General features: G+C 39.9%; 3 protein-coding genes across 52 annotated transcripts in view; 1 reads left to right on the plus strand and 2 right to left on the minus strand.

Moving 5' to 3' along the window:
* Positions 1-6,092, minus strand: part of CELF1 (CUGBP Elav-like family member 1) — a 46,488-nt gene extending 40,396 nt beyond the window's left edge. For 33 of the 50 annotated variants that reach the window (XM_087921591.1, XM_087921590.1, XM_087921589.1 and 30 more), the window contains exon 1: positions 6,046-6,092. The gene's annotated coding sequence lies outside the window, so the exon portion shown is untranslated. Of the gene's footprint in view, positions 1-5,354; positions 5,508-6,003 lie in introns of those variants that run through there. The other 17 variants (XM_087921580.1, XM_087921554.1, XM_087921577.1 and 14 more) reach the window with 9 other exon arrangements.
* A 60-nt stretch (positions 6,093-6,152) lies between these two features.
* PTPMT1 (protein tyrosine phosphatase mitochondrial 1) lies at positions 6,153-11,176 on the plus strand. Its single transcript, XM_026708357.2, is given in 5 exon segments — positions 6,153-6,654; positions 9,221-9,301; positions 10,333-10,524; positions 10,744-10,866; positions 10,868-11,176. Coding segments are annotated over 5 exon segments (729 nt in total). The 5' UTR covers positions 6,153-6,435; the 3' UTR covers positions 10,982-11,176.
* Position 11,177: 1 nt separating this feature from the next.
* KBTBD4 (kelch repeat and BTB domain containing 4) lies at positions 11,178-18,470 on the minus strand. Its single transcript, XM_026708348.2, has 4 exons — positions 18,300-18,470; positions 15,980-16,624; positions 13,488-13,594; positions 11,178-12,683 (listed from the first exon to the last, which is right to left on the minus strand). Exons 1-4 carry the CDS (start codon positions 18,316-18,318, stop codon positions 11,823-11,825), a joined length of 1,632 nt encoding a protein of 543 aa, XP_026564133.1. The 5' UTR covers positions 18,319-18,470; the 3' UTR covers positions 11,178-11,822.
* Positions 18,471-18,503: the final 33 nt, after the last annotated feature.

Genomic DNA, 18,503 nt, shown 5'->3' on the forward strand with positions numbered 1-18,503 from the left:
AGCAGCAGTCAGGTTAGGGCTAAAATTGAGCCCCGGGCCTCTACTTGAGGCTTTAGCATTAGTACTGCCTCTGCATGCCACTGTTAAGGGTGGCCTAAATGGGGAAAATATAATTGTGTCTCTTTCTTGCTGGGTGTGTGTGTGTGTGTGGGTAACATGCCAGCAGAGCAAAGTTGGGCATTTTCTGAATTGTTAACATGTCAAGCCTAAAAAGTTCACCATCACTGATCTAAAGGCTCATGAGTTACCCATCACTTTCTTTTAAATTGATTGGGCCAGGACAGTTTTAGCAGGTGCCACTCAAGTGACACCAAACATTTAAAAATCAGGGTAACTTCTTTTGACAATAAACCAAGAAAAATCTGCTCAGAGAAAAATATATCAAGGCGCTAATCATAATGTTATCTAGATACTTGATAAAATAAAAGAAACTTTAAATTAGTCTAATCCTTAACCCAAAAAATCCAGTTCCAATTCTGTAACATTTGTGGCAGTTCCAAATATATATATAAAGGAAAAGTGCATATGGAAAGGGCTAGATTTCACAGTCTTTAATGTCTGTCAGGGACATTATGCACTCTGGGATATCAATTTTACACAGGACAAAGGTATTTTCATGAACCTACCAATCAGCTTTCATTCCAAGCATACATATTGGATTACCCCTAACTTTGCACTGAGAACTACACATGATAGCAAGAAATGACCAAGTCTCAGGCTGCAAAAGCAAACATATGAGCAATCTAAGTTAAACTGAAATTAAAAAGCCAATTTGTAATACAAGTGTTATTAACACCTTTTTTTGATAATCATTGATATAATAATATAGCAAAAAAATAAAGAAAATATTCCTATTCACTTTAAAACCAATCTGCTTTGTTTATTCTATGAATCACACTAGACTAGTCCATGAATTTTGCAAGACCCATTATGGCTTCTGTTGGCTTTAAAAGAATCCCTCATAAATAATTGACATTTGCATTTAGACTTGAGATAAGCAATAGGTTTATTGTATTTGGCATTATATGAATAAAAAAAATAAACACAAGTATTTTAAATCTCTAGAAATATAAGTCTTAGAAGGCACTTTAATCTCCCTGCTTTCTAACTCTGTAACATACAATATAATATAAATATCAATATTGCTAATTGTAAACTGAAAATACCACCTGATATATGGCATGTCTCATGTATACAGACTTATCTCTTGGATTCTAAGTTATGCACTTAAACGAAGTATTTACATTTTATAATACAAGACAATAATAACAGTCTGTTAATGCAAATACTATTGTTATACCATTATCAATTATTATTTTACTTGGACAATTTTTTGCATAACTTCGTCCACATATTGCAATAAACTATACAGTTTTTTTTGTTTCTGCTGTATGAATATAACCAGTGTCATTTCTCAACATGCTGTTAGTAAGATATGCTGACATTCAAGTCTCAGCTGGCAGCCATTTGGCATGATTTGGAACTAGACTAAGAAAACTAATAAACAGTTGTGTGTTCCCAAACATACATCTTTTTGGCTAAAACCAGGAAGAAGCTTCTATGGCTTACTCACTGTTTCTTTAGTTTTCCGCCACTTGCAAAAACCAATTAGGTATTTATATTGTTAAAGCTTGGTTTAATCTCATCCTGTCATGTTGCTTGCCCTTCCTGGGGTTTTTAGTGTTGAAGTTAGATTGGTTGATTAGGGTGTGTGTGTGTGTGTATGTATGTATGTATGTATGTATGTATGTATGTATGTTGTTTTAAACAGGGTGCCTTTTAGATGCTCATTTAGTTTCCCATCAAAATTATAACCAGTAGAATTAATAGTGTAATTACCCTGGATATTTTAATACATTTGAGATAGATATGTTAAATACTACATCAAGGGCCTTCAAACCTGGCCACTTTAAGACATGTGGACTTCAACTCCCTATGTTTGGAGACCCTTGCACTACATGTTTGATCGTAAGTTTTAACATATGCAATTTATTATTTGTAACTGGATACTGAGCTTGAAATATTTGCTTAGCTTGTGCCACTAGGTCATCTAGATGGTCAGGAAGACAAGAGCTTGGCTGCATTCCACTTCTACACTGCATTAAAGTCACAACATTTTCTTTGGGTGCTGGCTTAGCATACAATAAGAACACAGCTACGGTTTATGACTCAGTATCAAATAAAATTAACTTTGCCATTACAATTGCTCAATAAACCAAAGTATAGCATACTGTTATGTGTGAATCCAGCTACTTCCTTTTATTAGAAAGTGTTCCAAAAATACTTTCGTTAAAGACAAAATGAAATCATGCTATACTCCAATCTTCTCTGAGATGCTAGACAGACAAAGAAAAAATATTAATGAATTCCTTCTGAAGACTTTGGTGTTCAATGTTCTGAATAAGACAGTCAACAAGCAATGATAAACATGAATCTTCAAAGCAATATTAAAAAGAAAAGTTTAGGAGTTGCACTGTTAAAAATGTATCAGAATTTAAGTCATTAGAGCAGCTCAGATATTAACCATGTTTATCATGGCGGATTTTACCTACAGCAAACCTCAGTCTTTTTTCCTTGTTTCCTATTTCAACATGATTCTAAGATTAGTTATTGCTTTCCATTTGCAAAAATTGAATTATTTTTAAATATAGTTTTTTAAAGTTTCATAGTTAAGAATCTAAAACTGGCTTATTTCATGAAAACTATAGTTTTGGGATCTGACCTATCTGACAAACTATAATTAAAATAAAGTTTTGTAGCCATACCAGCGAATAACTGAAGAAATGAGTATTAAAATCTTTCTGGTTTAGTTAAGAAGCAAACAACCCATAAAGCAAGTGAGACCCTTGGGCCTCTTTTTTGTGACCAATAAACTGGTCAGAAAATTGCTAATATGTATGGCATGTTTTCTACTAATTTTGCAAAACAATAAAAACACTTTAAACACAACAGTAATGTAAGGCTGTTTTCTTTAATGAAAGCATAAAAATGTACTGTACTAAAAACCTGAGCTGTCCACATTCTAGTGATATCATTACTTATGCCCACTGTAATCCTTAACTATCTCCCATCCAAAATGTAGTTCCCTCTCTCCAGTTGGCTAAGTGCATCACAGCAATGTACTGTTTGTGTAACAGGAGATAATACCCTGATTCACATATATTAATAAGCCATGAATTATAGCCCAAACTGGATTTACAAATTGCCCTAAATTATAATAGTTGGTTGAGTTTGTTGAATGAATCAACAATTGCTCAGAAAACTTAAGCTGGGTTTAATATACTTTGTTAATATTTTCTCACACCATTCACAATATTTGGACAAGATGGAACTACTACACAGAGAGCAAATAACACGAAATGTAAGGGTCTGTATATAGTAACAAAACTATTTGTTTCATCAACAAACTTCTATCATCTCAATGTACTATATTGTAGTAAAACACTAGCAAAATGTTTTATGATTTGAATGCAAAAAAAGGTTCCTACAAAGATATTGATGTTTCATGTGGTTCTTATTCTATCTCTTATTCTGTGTCTTCTATAGAAATAGTTGCATCCTATTCAGGTGAGCTATTATCTTGAATTAGATTTTTAAAAAGCAATGAATATATTGTTTTTAAAAACCCAGGAATTTTTTGTTTTAACTACGGTCCATATGAGCCAAGATATCTGAAGCACAGTCCCTAAAGTCTACTTTTTCCCAGATGAGTCTGCCTCTGTATGTTCTTTAGGGACTGTGCTTCATGTATTTATTTGGCCATCTAACCAAGTGATTGACAAGAGCTAACAAGAATTAAAATACGATAAACAACTCTTCAAAACACCATTCACTAATAGCTTGGACTCAATTACTTTCCTGGCCTCATGCCTGGGAACAGGTTTATAAGGTTTTCCAAAAAACAAGCAGAGCCTGGGCCAGTCAAACCCTGGACAGACAGTTATGGAAAAGACATGTTTCCTGAGACCCGCTAGATAACAATCCATAATAGATAGGACCCTGAGGCAATTAGGCATGCCTCTCTTGACAAAACTAATGGATTATTAGAAATTATCTGAGTAACAGAGTCCTTCAAATATCTTTGGCTGATGCCATGTAGGGCTTTGTATGTAACAGTCAGCACCTTCAATTGCATTTGGAAACAAACCAGAAGCCTGTTCAAGTATAACGTGGGCAGAGAGGTATAACCATAATCACCCACATACCTGCTTTCTGGACCAGGTGAAGCTTCCTGAGTCTGGGATATGTCCTAGAATGGCTAAATGGCTAGGTAAGGAAACCCTTTTCTTATTTTTCTACTGACAAAACATTTGTTTGTCTCACTCCTAAGAACAAATAAAAGCTGAATGGTTTTATTGAAGCTTTTAACATTTAAGTTTTCAATATTATCTTTGCCATTTGAAATAATGTCTGGTTCGGCTTTAATTTATAACTGATTTTTTTCAATCAAAAGAAGGCAAGAAAGTTGTCAATATATAATAGCTGTAATTTGATTTCTTATGTGACAAAGTGAAATATTCCAAAAGTATTTGAAATATTTAATTTATGCAAACTCTAATAAACTATAAATAGTGCAAGATTACACATAAAACTGTGCCAAGTATGGTATATCAACAGCACTTTCTTTTCTATGCTAGCAAGTTGCTTCCACCAGTGGATACATGGCATGCATGAAACACATCTGGGCATTAAATACTCTTTTAAAATTATTCCAAGGGTGTACAACTTCCCTAGTGTACATCATAAAATAATTAGCTCATACCTTACCATTTTAACCAATGCGCCAAAATCAAAATAAACAAACTTTTCCTGCCTTTATTTTAACATTTTTGCCTTCAGGGCATTTTTTTTGCATGTTTTTAAAAATTATTTTTAGCCGCCTTACTTTACAAAGAAAGCAGCCCAGAGTTTTCTAGAATATGGCAGCCCCTAAATTTTATTTAGTAAACAAAACACAACTTTTTCCTTTTTTAAAAAAAAAAGGGGGGGGTCTCTCTCTCTCTCTCTCTCGCCCCTCCCTTTACCATTTCCTCATCTGTTTCATGTTGAGGCGACTGTATCTTCTGTTTTGACGACTCAGAACAGCTTGTTTCACCCCTACACTTTGACCGAGCCAAACTCCCAAGGGGAGAACCCGAAGGTTTCCATCCTAAATCCACGCGAAGTTTCACGGGAGCCGGGAAATCGTCATTTCCACCGTACCACGTGCCTAAACCGCCAAGGGATTTCTCCCTCCCTCCCCCCGCTTCCTCCTCTTGACCCATCCGGGTTCATCTGCAGCAAAGGCCAGGAATGCCCCTTCCCTCCCCCGTCCCCCTCCCCTTCCTTCCATCCCACTTTCGGGGTCATTTTACCCAAGGCAGCTGCCGAGGGGATCGCTCACCACGGGGCCGCGGGGCAGGGCAGGGCAGGGGCCGACTGAATTGCTTCCTAACGGGAAGAAGAAAACCTTTGCGCGACGAGCCTTCAAGCGGCCGCCAGAGGACGAGCCCCGCCCCCTGCCCCCCGGGATGGCGACGACGCAAAGGAGCAATGCCTCAAACCTGCGACCCGTCTCCCCACCCCCCACCCCACTCCGGAGGCAACCCAACCCCCCCCCTCACCCCCACGCACCCTAAGGAGCGCCCTGGCTTCAGAGTTTTGCTTCAAGCACAGTCAAAGGCTGGGAAGTCAGCTTCTCCCCCTGCCCCCCCGCCCCTCCGCCCAGGGGCTCCCTCTACCCTCCTAAGTGGGCTTGGGACACTCACTACAGCTGGCTATGTACAAGGAAAGCGACCCCCCCCTCCCGCGCGGCTAAGACGGGTGGGCGTCGTGATCAAAGCACCCACGCTCAGATCGTGGGTGGGGGAGGGGGCTAGTGGCCAGCTGTTCCTCTCTCCTCCCCACTCCTCCCAACCCCCCCACCCCCACCCCAAGGGGAAAGCCGAGCCAAGCGGTCCCGATAGTAGCGAGGCCCGACTAAAAAGAGAAAGGAGAAGCGTTCTTTGAAAAACAGGGAGATACCAGACAAGTCACCCCAACGTTGCAGAGACCGAGCGCACTCACCGTCAGTTGCGTGCTGTCCCTTCCCTGCCCCTTCCCGGGCTCCTCCTGGCGGCCACCGCCCTCGCCTGCCCCAGGGGGATCCGCCCGCGCTCGCTTCGCCTCCCTCCGCCTCCGGCCGGTTTCGCAAGATGGCGGCACTTCCGGGAGAGACCATCGAGAAGCTCCTGGAGAGACACGGAAAAAGGGGGAGAGAGAGAGAGAGAGAGAGAGAAGGAAAAAAGGGGGCGCAGGCGCGGTTTTTCTCTTCCCCCCCCCCTCCGTTTTACGAATGAGCGCGCTCAGCTGATTCCCAGAAGCCGGGGCGCCTGATTCCAGTTCTCCTCGGGCGGCTGATGGTGCTGCTATGCCCGTCCCCGGCGTCCCTTCTCTCCCATTCTGACCCCGCGTGTCATGAGCTTCTCTAAAGACTCTCCACGACAGCCTGACCCCGATCTGACCAGGATGATCTCCGCCGCTTTGGGCCCCGGGATAGCCCGCCTCTTTTACTACCCGACCCTCTTGTACACGCTGGTGCGGGAGCGGCTGCCTGGCTCGCAACGGCCGTGGTTCAGCCGCATCGACCGCGCGGTGGTCTTGGGGGCCCTTCCACTGCGGGGACGCTGCCGCCAGGTAACGAAAACGAGGCTCTGCGGGATCCCACGGCAGCCCCGCGGAGGCCGCTCCGGCCACGGGGCTCTCGGTCGCCTCCTTTAGCCGGTCGGGAAGTGAGGACGGCGAGGAGGCATCCCTTTTCTTTCCCCGCCAGCTTCCCGGGTGCTTTGGGCGGTTCGTAGGAAAATATTTAGGAAGGTTTGTTTTTCCGCCGGGCCTTTGCTGCCCGCATCGTCCTCAAAGGCATCGATTTTCAAGAAGAGAGTGTCAGAAATGGCGTAGGGTCTCCCGCTTGGGCAGGGGGTTGGACTAGATGACCTACCAGGTCTCTTCCAACTCTGATGATCTGTTATCTGTTAATGTCCGTGGCTGCCCTGTCCCGTTAGGTTCTGAGGGGATTTGGCGGCGAGCTCCTATCGACTCAGAGCGGCCCATTTCTGGAAGACAGGAGCAACTTTTGCGGATGCCCTGATTGATGCGAGTGGGGTGGTGGCAGAAAAGGGCGAGAATTGGCTCAAATAGAGTAACCATGGAGGAAGGGATTGAAAATCGTTTACTCCTGCAGGTCTCAACGTTTTCTTCACCATGGACCACCTTTTGTGGCTACGGACCCCAAAACTTAACTCAAGATTTACAATCAAAACATTTCTCCAAGCTTTTGTGGGCAGGAGCTGTGATGACATTGTGCCGTACATAGGCCACAGGCTTGAAAGCCACTGGTTTACTCTGTAACAGCAGCCTCCAACCTTTTGGTCACCAGGGACTGGTTCTTCGAGGGCTACCTGGATGGTTTTGGTGAGGCTTTTTTTTTTTAATAACTAACAAACTGAGATGACTAGAGTCAATAAATCAGTTCCCTTATATTTGAAGGTCTCTCTCTGTGGAGAGGTTTTTCTGCCAACCTGGAGGGCGGTATGGTTTTGCATGCTGCCTACATCCCATGAATGGGGCCTAACGTGTTTGCATGGTGTTGGGGTCGGTGGGCTGCTTATAAGTTCAAGATAAGGTGAGGAGCATTCAGTCACAAATTTGGTTTGAATGCCTTTTTCCTGTACAGTATAGATAGTCCTCGACTTACAACAGTTCATTTAGGGACCGTTCAAAGTTTCAACACAGCAACACAAGTGACTTAGGACCATTTTTCACACTTACGACCATCACAGCATCCCTATGCTGTGTCACACGATCGAAATTCAGACGCTGACTCATATTTACGGCTGTTGCACTGTTCCAGGTCATGTTGTTGTGACCTTTTGTGACCTTCTGAGAAGCAAAGCCAATGGGGAAGTCAGATTCACTTAATAACCATGTTACTAAATTTAACAACTGCAGTGATTCACTTAACAACGTGGCAAGAAAGGTCATACAATGGGGCAAGCCCCATTGAACAAATTTCTCAACATAGCAACATAAATTTGGAGCTCAATTGTGGTCGTAAGTCAAGGACTGTCTGTATATTAATGCATTACCTTGGGCTGAGCTGTGCAGTGAGGGTATTAAATTACAAGTTGGTTTTTGTTGTTTCCTCTGAAGAGTAAGTGAGGGGACCACGACAAAGATGCCTTCTGAGCAGTTTAATTCTAGCTGTAGACATTCTTCCACGCCCATGCAAGATACCACCTTGGAGATGTTCAAATATAATGGAACTGATTCACTGACTTTGGTCATCTCAGTTTGCTTGTTAGTTATTGGGGAAAAAAAGCCTCACCAAAAGCATACAGGTTGTCCTTGACTTCGTTTACTGACCGTTCAAAATTACAACGGCATTGAAAAAGTGACATGACCATTTTTCACCCTTATGACCCTTGCAGCATCCCCATGGTTCTATGATTTCCATTCTTGGCAACAATCACATTTATGACGGTTGCAATATCCCAGGGTCATGCGATCACCTTTTGTGATCTTCTGGCAAGCAAATTCAATGGGGAAGACAAGTTCAATTAACAACCATGTTACTAATTTAACAACTGCAGCAATTCACTTAATGAAGTGGCAAGAAAGGTCATAAAATGGGGCAACACTCACCAAACAAATTTCTCACTTAGCAACATAAACTTTGGGCTCAATTGTGGACGCAAGTTGAGAACTACCTGTACTTTTAAAAGAAGACTTCCTGACCTAACGCATTTCATTTGTTTTTATAGCCATAGGGAAAAGAGAAGTCTTAAGTGCATAGTAATAGTTATCTGAGCTGGGAATCAGGATATAGTTGGACTGGACCTGGTTAGTATTTGGGAAGTTAAGGAATTCCAAAATATAGGCTAAACTGGAAAAATGAACAATAATTCAAGAAAAAATTGTAAGCCACTTCAATTCTATGGTTAAAAAAAAACCTTGCACAGATGTATCCATGATGTCACCAGAGCCTGAACTTGCCTTTTTTTTAATTGGATAACAACATAACCAATAAAAGAGCTCTTATTCTTTGATACCTTCAGCTTGTTGGCTACAACTTGCCAACTTCCTACTCAGTTTAGAGATTAAGAATTCTCAGAACTGTTATCAATACATATAGAGAATGCACATTGGATATTAAAGGACATTTAGAACATTTGGGGATGTTGTAAATTGATTCTTCTTGCAGTTGATAGAACAAGAGAATATCCGAGGAGTACTCACCATGAATGAAGAGTATGAGACTCGCTTCCTATGCTGCTCTCCAGAAGTAAGTTCTGTTCATTATCACCAGTATATCACTAAGAGGATGTAACTAACAATCAATTTAACAGAGTACAAAGCCGAGTACAGAGTACCAACTGTTTGTGAAGAAACAATATGGTTTAATAACGTGTTTGACCATGTTTGCAGAAAAGTCAAGTCTTGATTTTTTTTTTTTTTTCTGGTAGAGATTTGTAAGGAACAAATAATTTGGGATACGAAAATCAAAAGGATTTATCTCAGCAGGCCAATTAAGTTTGATGTGCTGAATGCAATCAAGTGCTAGGAGACTCCCTCAATTTTATATACACCATCACGAGGTTGAAAGGTGCACAAAAGAACAAATTGACCCTACACAAGATTTACTACAAAGAATTAAAGCGCGGGCTTTTTTTGTTGCTTAAAAAGCACGACAGGAGCATACAAAATCATGCATGGTGTAGAATTTTCTTTTGCCCACCCTCACTCATTGAAATTAAATACCAGTAAAAAAAAGTCTTTATGCAACACATTTAACTGTGAAATATACAGCTATTAGATGCATGGCTTTAAACACTTAAAACACTCTTGCTGGCTTTATAGTGCCTTCTAAGGGAAAGGCAACTTCTCTTAAACACCATGTTTGGGAGCAGCAGTGACCTCATGTTCTGCTGTGACTGCTGTTAGGTTCCCAATTCATCTGGTTGATTGCCATGTGACACATGTACAATTAGGCAGGATTTGCACTGATCCAAAACTTTTTGCTTTTTAAGGTACTGATCTGATTGCTGCCTTAATTTACGATACTATACTCACCTCTATTAATTACTTCTTAGTATCATCTAATGTTCTAGCCTTATTTCTTATTAGCCTCCTTTTGAAGTCTTCAATGAGCTTTTAATTATGTTGAAATAGTCATGGAAGTTTTTTAAATTAAATTTATATGATCACCCATCTCAAAGTGACTGGGCTGTGTACAACATGTTTTCCTGCAATCTACCCAATAGCTCCCTTATAGTTTTTCCTTCAATCTAATTCTTATTTTGGGGTTAATTACAGGAATGGGAGGCAATGGGTGTAGAACAAATGCGTCTTAGCACTGTGGACTTGACTGGAATCCCTTCACTAGAAAATCTCCAGAAAGGTGTCAAGTTTGTATTGAAACATCGTGAATGTGGAAACAGCGTCTATGTGCACTGCAAAGCTGGACGTTGTCGTAGTGCCACTATGGTTGCTGCATATCTAATTCAGGTAAGAATATTTTTTTAATGAACAGGTCAAGAATGGAATGGCAAAATAGCTGATGAAGAATTAACTGTTCAAGATGTGAAAGAAAAAAAAATGGGATTCACTTAAATGGGAGTTGCAAAACTTTTATCTTGCTAGGTGCTCCCAATTATAATGCTGGAATATACTACTGTATTTTAACAATAAATAGAAATTACATTTGGATTTTGTGGCTTCTTGTAGGTCCACCAGTGGACTCCTCAGGAAGCAATTGAAGTCATTGCTAAGATTCGTCCTCATATCATTGTCCGTCGTAAACAGCTGGAGTTGTTAGAGGATTTTCATAAGGCTGTAACTGATGAAAATCCTGCAGTTACAGCAGAAGCCAACAGATGCAAAACAACTACCACAGAATAAGCAAAGAGACAGAAAGTCACTGAAAGATACTCAGGATTCTGCTCTGAAAACATCTGGTTCCTAATTTATTAGGAGCAAGATATCAGTCAGTGTTTCTATTCTTGTAGAATAAGAGTGTTAATTACTGCCTGCTTTGCAATCAGTAGGTGAACATGCTTTGCCTTTTATACTGTCTCTATGTTTGATTACTTTAGAATAGATGCTTGGGACTTCTTGATAATGCTTTTCTCTTTCTGATATAAAATATTATGAAATCATAGTGCTGTTCCAGTAAAGGCCTTTATTGAGATTTGTACCCAAAGTTCTTACAGTATGTTTAAGTAGGATTGACACCTAATATTGGGATGATGATTCAGTACAATGATGTCAAGGGTAATTTTGCTAATCGTATCAGGTGGAAATGTATTGAGTAACAGCAACCCCTCCTTGTCCTTGAAAAACAAGAAATCTGAAATATGTATTACTTAAAATAATTCTACCTCAAAAGTTGTCTTTTGCTGTTCTAATTAGAAGGACTTTATAGGAAATCACTTATTGGAGAGATACATTTGAAAAATTGTAAAATTCACAGCATGTGCCCTAGTTCTAGATGGCTTAGTAGAGTCTAATAAGAGTTTAGCTATTTAGGACTGCTGTTAAAAATGGGTTCAGGCCTTGACTTTGGGAGGCAAGAAGCTGACCGGTAGGAGAAGCAATGGTAACAATAATTCAGCCATAACCCAGATTCACTAATTAAGTGCTAGTGAAAATAAGTGTACAACTAAGATGTTAATACTTGTGAAAAGTAGGAAACCTCTCTAAAATACTATGAACAGCCTCAAGAAAACAGCTATAAGGATCTACGCATCTTTCTGGCCTACTGAACGTGATGTTTCCGTTGTCCTGGCACTGAAATATCCTGGCTTTCAAGCCAACACAAACTGCAAATTTGTAAGTAGCACTTTGAGGCCACGGGTGACAGATACCACAGAGGTGGCTGGATTGAGTTTGAAAGTGCTGGCATCTCCCTTTTTGTAACAGTCTCGGAAGATGTAAATGTTACCATTGCAACTGGCAATTTTCCAAGGGGATGGGACTGAACTCCAAGCATCTGCCAAGCAGAGCCGAGTGAAGCTATCCAGCAGAGGATTATAGCACAACAGAGAATCTCCCTGTGCTACTATGAACACCAGGTCCTTGTACACAGCAGCATGCATGCACCCTGCAAAGGGTAACACATAAGGCTTCACATAACACTTCTCTGTCTTAGTGTCATAGCACTGAATCAGCCGAGAGGGTTTTGTAAAAAAATCAGCGTCATTCTCTTCACCACCTAACAAGTAAATGACACCATTGAGATTCACGCCTGCAGCCCCAGACACTGCTACTTCCAGCTGGCTTGTTTCTGTCCACACATTGTCTTTCACTTTGTAGTATATGATGGCATTAGAGAGGATATCTTGCAATGTTTTGCCGCCCAGTGAGTAGATTGCATCCTTGTTGAGCACAGAAACCAGAGTATGTTGAAGCCTATCTCGGGGCAGGGGAGCACACCATTCCCAGTCTATTGTAGTGTTATTGCACTTCCACATGCGCCGTGGAATGGATCCTCCAACAACATAGAGATCACTGCCGTGCTTGCAGGCTGCAGTGATCTGGTGACATAAACTGTTCTGACCGCTAACACTGATGGAGTCGTCATCAGCACAGTGCAAGGAGACAGCAAGGGAATGTGTACGAGAGGATTCCTTTCCAATCAGGTAGATATGAACATTCTCTCCAATTTCCTAATAAGAAAGGGAACTTTTGTCAGCCTTGCATACATTAGTCAAAAGGAAGCATGCTAGTTAAAAATCCCCTACAAGCAAATTAGATTTTATGATATACATGAGAACCCATTTCTATTAAAACGTCCCACATCTCTTAGCTTTGATCTTTAATAGTCCACATGAAGGGTCAACCTCTCATGGCCCTTTTATTTCAAACAAGGGGATGAATAGACTATAACCATAAATATATCACCAGGGCTAATAAGCCAATTCAATGAGAATTGACTGAGTTGCATACAACTTCCATTCTCATAAACTCAGATTAAAACCAAGTAAACCATAAGAAAGTCATTTTGGGCTAGTGGTCAATGGGTTTTGCTAGAAAGCAAAAGACCATGAGTACAAGTACCGCTTTAGTCATGAAAGGCAGTTGGATTACCTTGGGCCTCTCTCAGCCCAGAGTTGCTATGGAGAAAATAGGAAGGTATGTGAGATATGTTTGCCACCTTATTTGTAAAAATAATAAAAGGTGGGATACAAATAAATAAAATCATGTGTCTAGGACTGGAAATACATAACCAAGATTAAAATACTTTTCATGCTTTGGACGGATTAACCATACTGCTCCAATCTCATTGGAAGTACCAAGTATTTAAAAGCTGAAAGGGAATGATGATGTTTCAATGAATATCATTCCAAGAGCAGGGAAAAAGCTATCTAATGCACTTCTGCAGTTGGCAGTTCCTGAGCAAGAAAGGGAACACAGAGTCCAAACTCAAATCTTATGGGATGGGCAGATATGTGGGGAGCAGGTGACTCTACCTTTAAGCTTGATTGCAGTAACTCTAAGAAACCTGCCCGCTCTTCTTTATTGAAGCCAATCCAGGTTTCTATTGCAGCTGTAGGATTCTGAGAGGACGGGACCCCATCTGAACGATTGCAGAAGTAAACCAAACACACATTCTTGTAAAAATGCCAGAACAAGTAATCTCCTCAGATCTTTTCCCAATCCATTTAAACTGAATTCTATAGTTCTTATTCTACAAGTCTAGAGGCAGCAAGGATGTGTTCTATTTCCTAAGACTATCCAGTGAATGTGACTCACCCAGGAAATTTGAGTCAACACTGGCTAAAGAAGCACATTATCTTCCCCTTGCAGTCTTGTTCAAATACCAGATTTTTATTTTGATTGGATATTCTCAGGGTTTAATATCTTTTGTTGCAGATCATAGAATTAATAATTATGAACATGAACTTCCAATGTAATACAATGCAATGCATTGTAATGTTACTGTAATGAGATCCATTGTTAGATTGTAGTCCCAGACTTCACTTCTTAATCATCAGTATAGGCGACTATTGTGGAAAAGTCTATGTTGTTTGGCTGATCTAATTACAACAAAGAAAATCAATAGCTGTAAAAGCCAGCACTATTAACAAGATTTCAGTTTAAGAAGAGTGTCGCTAGTTTAAATGCTATACGTTCACTATAAATTTGTTGTTAAAATAAGATACACATAATTGAGAGTAAACTTAATTTTCATGTACGTTATGCTTTTGGAAACTTCTAATGCCCGTATTAGATTTTGCATATATAATATTTCATTACAAATGCTTATATGCCATGTTTATAGTGAAGTTTCACATAACTAATAAAAATAAAATGCAACAAAGAAAAATAGATTACTTGTTTGCTCTCTGAGCTTGGTTGTTTCTTTTCAGGCATTTCATTACTCAGCTAAATAACATCAATGCAAGTAATTGTGGGGTTTGCCCACATCTCTCTAAAAGTGGCATAGTAAGCTACTGCATATAAATAGGGAGCAAACCCTACACTTACTTGCACCAATGACGTTATCTAATTGGATAATAAAATGTCTGCAAGCAAACACCAAACTCAGAGAGCTATAGATACTCTCTTCTATTAAAAAGAAAAATCAGTAAAAATAACAAACTAATATTAAAAAACAATTATACAGTAATTGTATAAATACTGGTAAAATAACATAATTCAGGTATTCAAGTCCCCAAAAATGACAATGGAAGGTTACATAAATTTTACTTAAGCCAATGAAAAGGCAAAATGAACCATCCACATAGCAAGCAGTTCCAATCTTCAGGGATAATTTTGGAAAAACTTTTATCTGAAATTCAGTTTCTTAGATTGCAACTGACAGGAGGCCTTTATAATGGTCTTAATGTACAATATGGATAGGCTTTAATAGAACCCTAAATAGTATAAGGTTATAAATGTCATCGCAACATTTTTATTTAGTTAATAAACGGATTATATGGCTATTCATCTCATCAGTAGAACTCTGCTGTGAATAGACACCATTCTGAAACAGGACAAATAAAATAGTTTTAAAAATAGAGTTGAAAAAATATCACTGGTATATAACATACACATGCTTATCCTGGTTCTAGTTACTGAAAGCTACTGAGAGATGGAGGGTTCTGACTGATGCATTACCAACCTCCCAATCTTGCCAGCACAATCAACATAACCTTAATAATATAACCTGTCATAAAACCCAACTGAAATAGATCCAGTTGATCTGGTTCTGCCAAAGCCCTTGAACTGGACCTGGAAATAATAAGGAAACAATACACTTGTTTTTCTAATGGACATTATTCTCAATACTAATCTCTAATCATTCTGGGCAGTGAACTGTTGAACAATAAAGATTCAAAGTAAATCCAATTGCAGGACAATTAGACAATTATAAACAGCAATATCTGTCTTCTTTACAAAAAGGATTACCTAATACATCATTCATAGCTCAGTTGTTAAAACTGAGTCGCCAGAGTAAAAACTGTAAGATTTTCTTGAAAAACTTTCAAGAAAAATTCTACCTCATCTATTATAAAATGCACCTCTATTTTTAACAGTCCATAATACACAGTCCCAATGTTGTGCAAAATTGGAATTTTTAAACCATACTTTATTGAAATAAGTTGCCCAGTTTACATTTTATATACAAAACCACAGTGACTGATATCACATATTGCACAATCCCCCAAAGATGATTGTGTGCGATGTGTGAACCTAATCAATTTTTCCAAGTCTCATCCACAGCAAATTTTGCAGAAGAGTTGTTGATTGCATTGAAAGCTGAAAAAAAGGTTCAGGAGAAACAACATGGAGGTATTTCTCCTGACCGTGTATAGATATGTCAGTTTAAACAAATCTTTATCTGTCCCAAACGTGGCCTGACGTAAATCTGAATTTGGCTATGAATCAGAGTAATGAATATATTAAAAATGAGTTGGAAAGCCATCATTACCATCATAGATCTTAGAAACTGACTTACCTGAGACAATATCTGTCAGGAAACGAAGAGGGAGATGCAGAAACTCCTCTGTTTCCTGAAGCTGTGCTAAGTATGATTTAGCACAATGTTTGGTCGCTGTGTAGAGCTCTACATCACTATGTTGATCAGCCAACCACATAATCTGCAAACAATTTTTCACTTGTACTGTTCGAGCCAAGAAACGAGAACACTCCTCAAAAAGAGCAGTCAGCTGGTACATATCTGCTGCTTCATACGTCTCCTGCAAATAGTCTGCCCTTAGTTTCACAGTTCCATGGTAAATATAGTCTACCACAAGTTGAAAGACACTCTCACTAACATCTTGTAACTCAATGACACGGTTGTGTGCCTCCTTAAGGTTGGAAGTGAACATAGAACGAAAAAAACAGCTCTGTGCTGAAAGGACTAGGCGGTGCAGTTGGAATTCTTTGCCTTCAACAGAAATGGTAACATCAGCAAAGAGCTCATCTTCAAGGCACAACTTCATAATTCCTTGGGCCACACGGCTGGAATGTGAACGATCAGTGAAGGTATAATTCATAAAGTAGTTTTCCTCATTTGAGGAATTTCCTGTATCCCCTGTTGAGGAACCTCCTGTCTCTTCCAGTGAGTGCATGTTGTTGCTGTGATTTGACCTCCAGTAATCTGAAATGCAATAGACATTGAGAATTTTCCTGGTATTTTGTGCCTTAAGTAAAGCAATCTAAAGTTAAATTTACTTAAAATAAAAAAAAAACCATTTGGGAAGTGGAAAAATGTATCTTACTGTGTAAGAGTTAATTATTGGATAATGATTTCTGCAATTTCTTACAATAGGCAACTGCAGCAGTAATCAATTATTTACATAGTACATAATGCATTTTATTTATAAGATCTCAAAAAATAAACCAGGTAAGTATCTCAAAACACACCAGGGATGTTTGGTAATAGATAATAGCACTAGTACTTAAGACTTATATACCACTTCATAATGTTTTACAGCCCTCCCTAAGCAGTTTACAAAGTCAGCATATTGCCCCCAACAATTTGGGCCCTCATTTTACCCACCTTAGAAGGATGGAAGGTCAACCTTCAGCCACTCAGAATCAAACTCTTGGAGTGAACAGTGAGTTAGCCTGCAGTACTGCATTCTAACCACTGCACCACCACGGTTCTTATCACTACTTAATCACTAAGTACCATATTTTATTAAGTATTCTATATGTTAAATATATTTCAATGAGATGTACTGCTGTTTAGAATTTAAAAAAAATTAAAATAGAACATAAATAAATGCCAGAACAAAAAAATAGAACTTAGCTATGATGTTTATGAGAAATGTATTCAGACAAGTGTGTTTTCAGTAGGTTCATGTAGTTGACAGGGAATTTTGTGTTTCTCTCATAATTCTATCACATTAGAGAGATTACCAGTTACATTTCAGTATATAAAATTCAATACAAAACCAAGCCCAATGAATGCTGAATGTTTTATGCATAGTTGTATATGCTAAAATCTGCTGACGTAAATAAATTCTGTTTTTAAGGCAAATAAGTTCTATTTTTAAGGTGCTCGTTTGCAATCTGCCAAATACATGCAGTTATAATTATAACTGTAAACGTATTTAAACCATATTTGAGCTAAAAACATGATTGGGTACACCAATGTATGAGGGAAATCCATTGATGTGTGCTTTAATATGTATTAAGCCAACACCTTAATATTATATGGTACTCAAACTAGGGAGGCTATGATTGGTTTGCACTTGCCTAAAATGTATTTAGACTTTAAAAGCATTCCTCCCCCTCCCCATACTGTACGAAGTCGATCATGAAGTAACAGGTTATTTCTAAGAAGACGAAAAAGGAATAAGAGGATAATAAAGTATTGGCGGATTAGAAACTATCCAATCCGATGCAGTCTCTTAAAAGTAAGACCTAAGAAGAGCTCATGATCTCCAGAATGGGCTTAATAGGTTTGCAGGAGTTGACTACTTTTTGGGGTGGGTGGGTTGTGTGTATTAACACGTAAACAAACGACAACCAAGGCCGTGGAATCACGCTGGGCTGAGTGATCTCTCCTGAACAGCCGCAGCTAATCCCCCTCCTCAACCAGACGAGCTTGGATCCAGCCCAATCTCGCGGGGGTTACTTCAGCTGCGCGGGCCGGGCTGCCTAACGGCCGTCTTCCACGACGGGACCGACATGCCGCCACTTCGCAGAATTCCCGCCCGGGTCCCCCCCGCCTTCTCCCTCGCCCCACCTGCGGACGGCTACCGAACCTTCCCGCCCCCTCAACAAGCAAGAAACCGCCCCCGGCTTCGGCCAACGGCAGCTCTTACTTGCGACTCCCCCCTTCATTCCGCCGTCTCGGGACTGCACGGAAGGATCGGTCGTGAGATACAACAGGAGGAGCGGCGGCGCTTTCCGAGTTCCAGATGAGCATTCCCGGAAGCCAGCTCTTGGTGATCATCCGAGCCGCGCGCGACTTTCATTTCCGGATCATTTGGACCGTCGGGCCCGTGATTGGCTTTCGGCGGGGGAAG

Source organism: Pseudonaja textilis, chromosome 1, assembly GCF_049901715.1.
Source record: "Pseudonaja textilis isolate UNSWEBS1 chromosome 1, rPseTex1.2, whole genome shotgun sequence".
NCBI classification, from domain to species: Eukaryota; Metazoa; Chordata; class Lepidosauria; order Squamata; family Elapidae; genus Pseudonaja; species Pseudonaja textilis.

Bases quoted from the DNA above. Each gene is read 5' to 3' on its own strand.
- KBTBD4 (XM_026708348.2), bottom strand. The intron at 13,595-15,979 runs GTAAGTCAGTTT...GCAATCGTTCAG, and splicing joins CCTGACAGATATTGTCTCAG to ATGGGGTCCCGTCCTCTCAG. The intron at 12,684-13,487 runs GTAGAGTCACCT...CTTTCTTATTAG, and splicing joins TACTGCAATCAAGCTTAAAG to GAAATTGGAGAGAATGTTCA.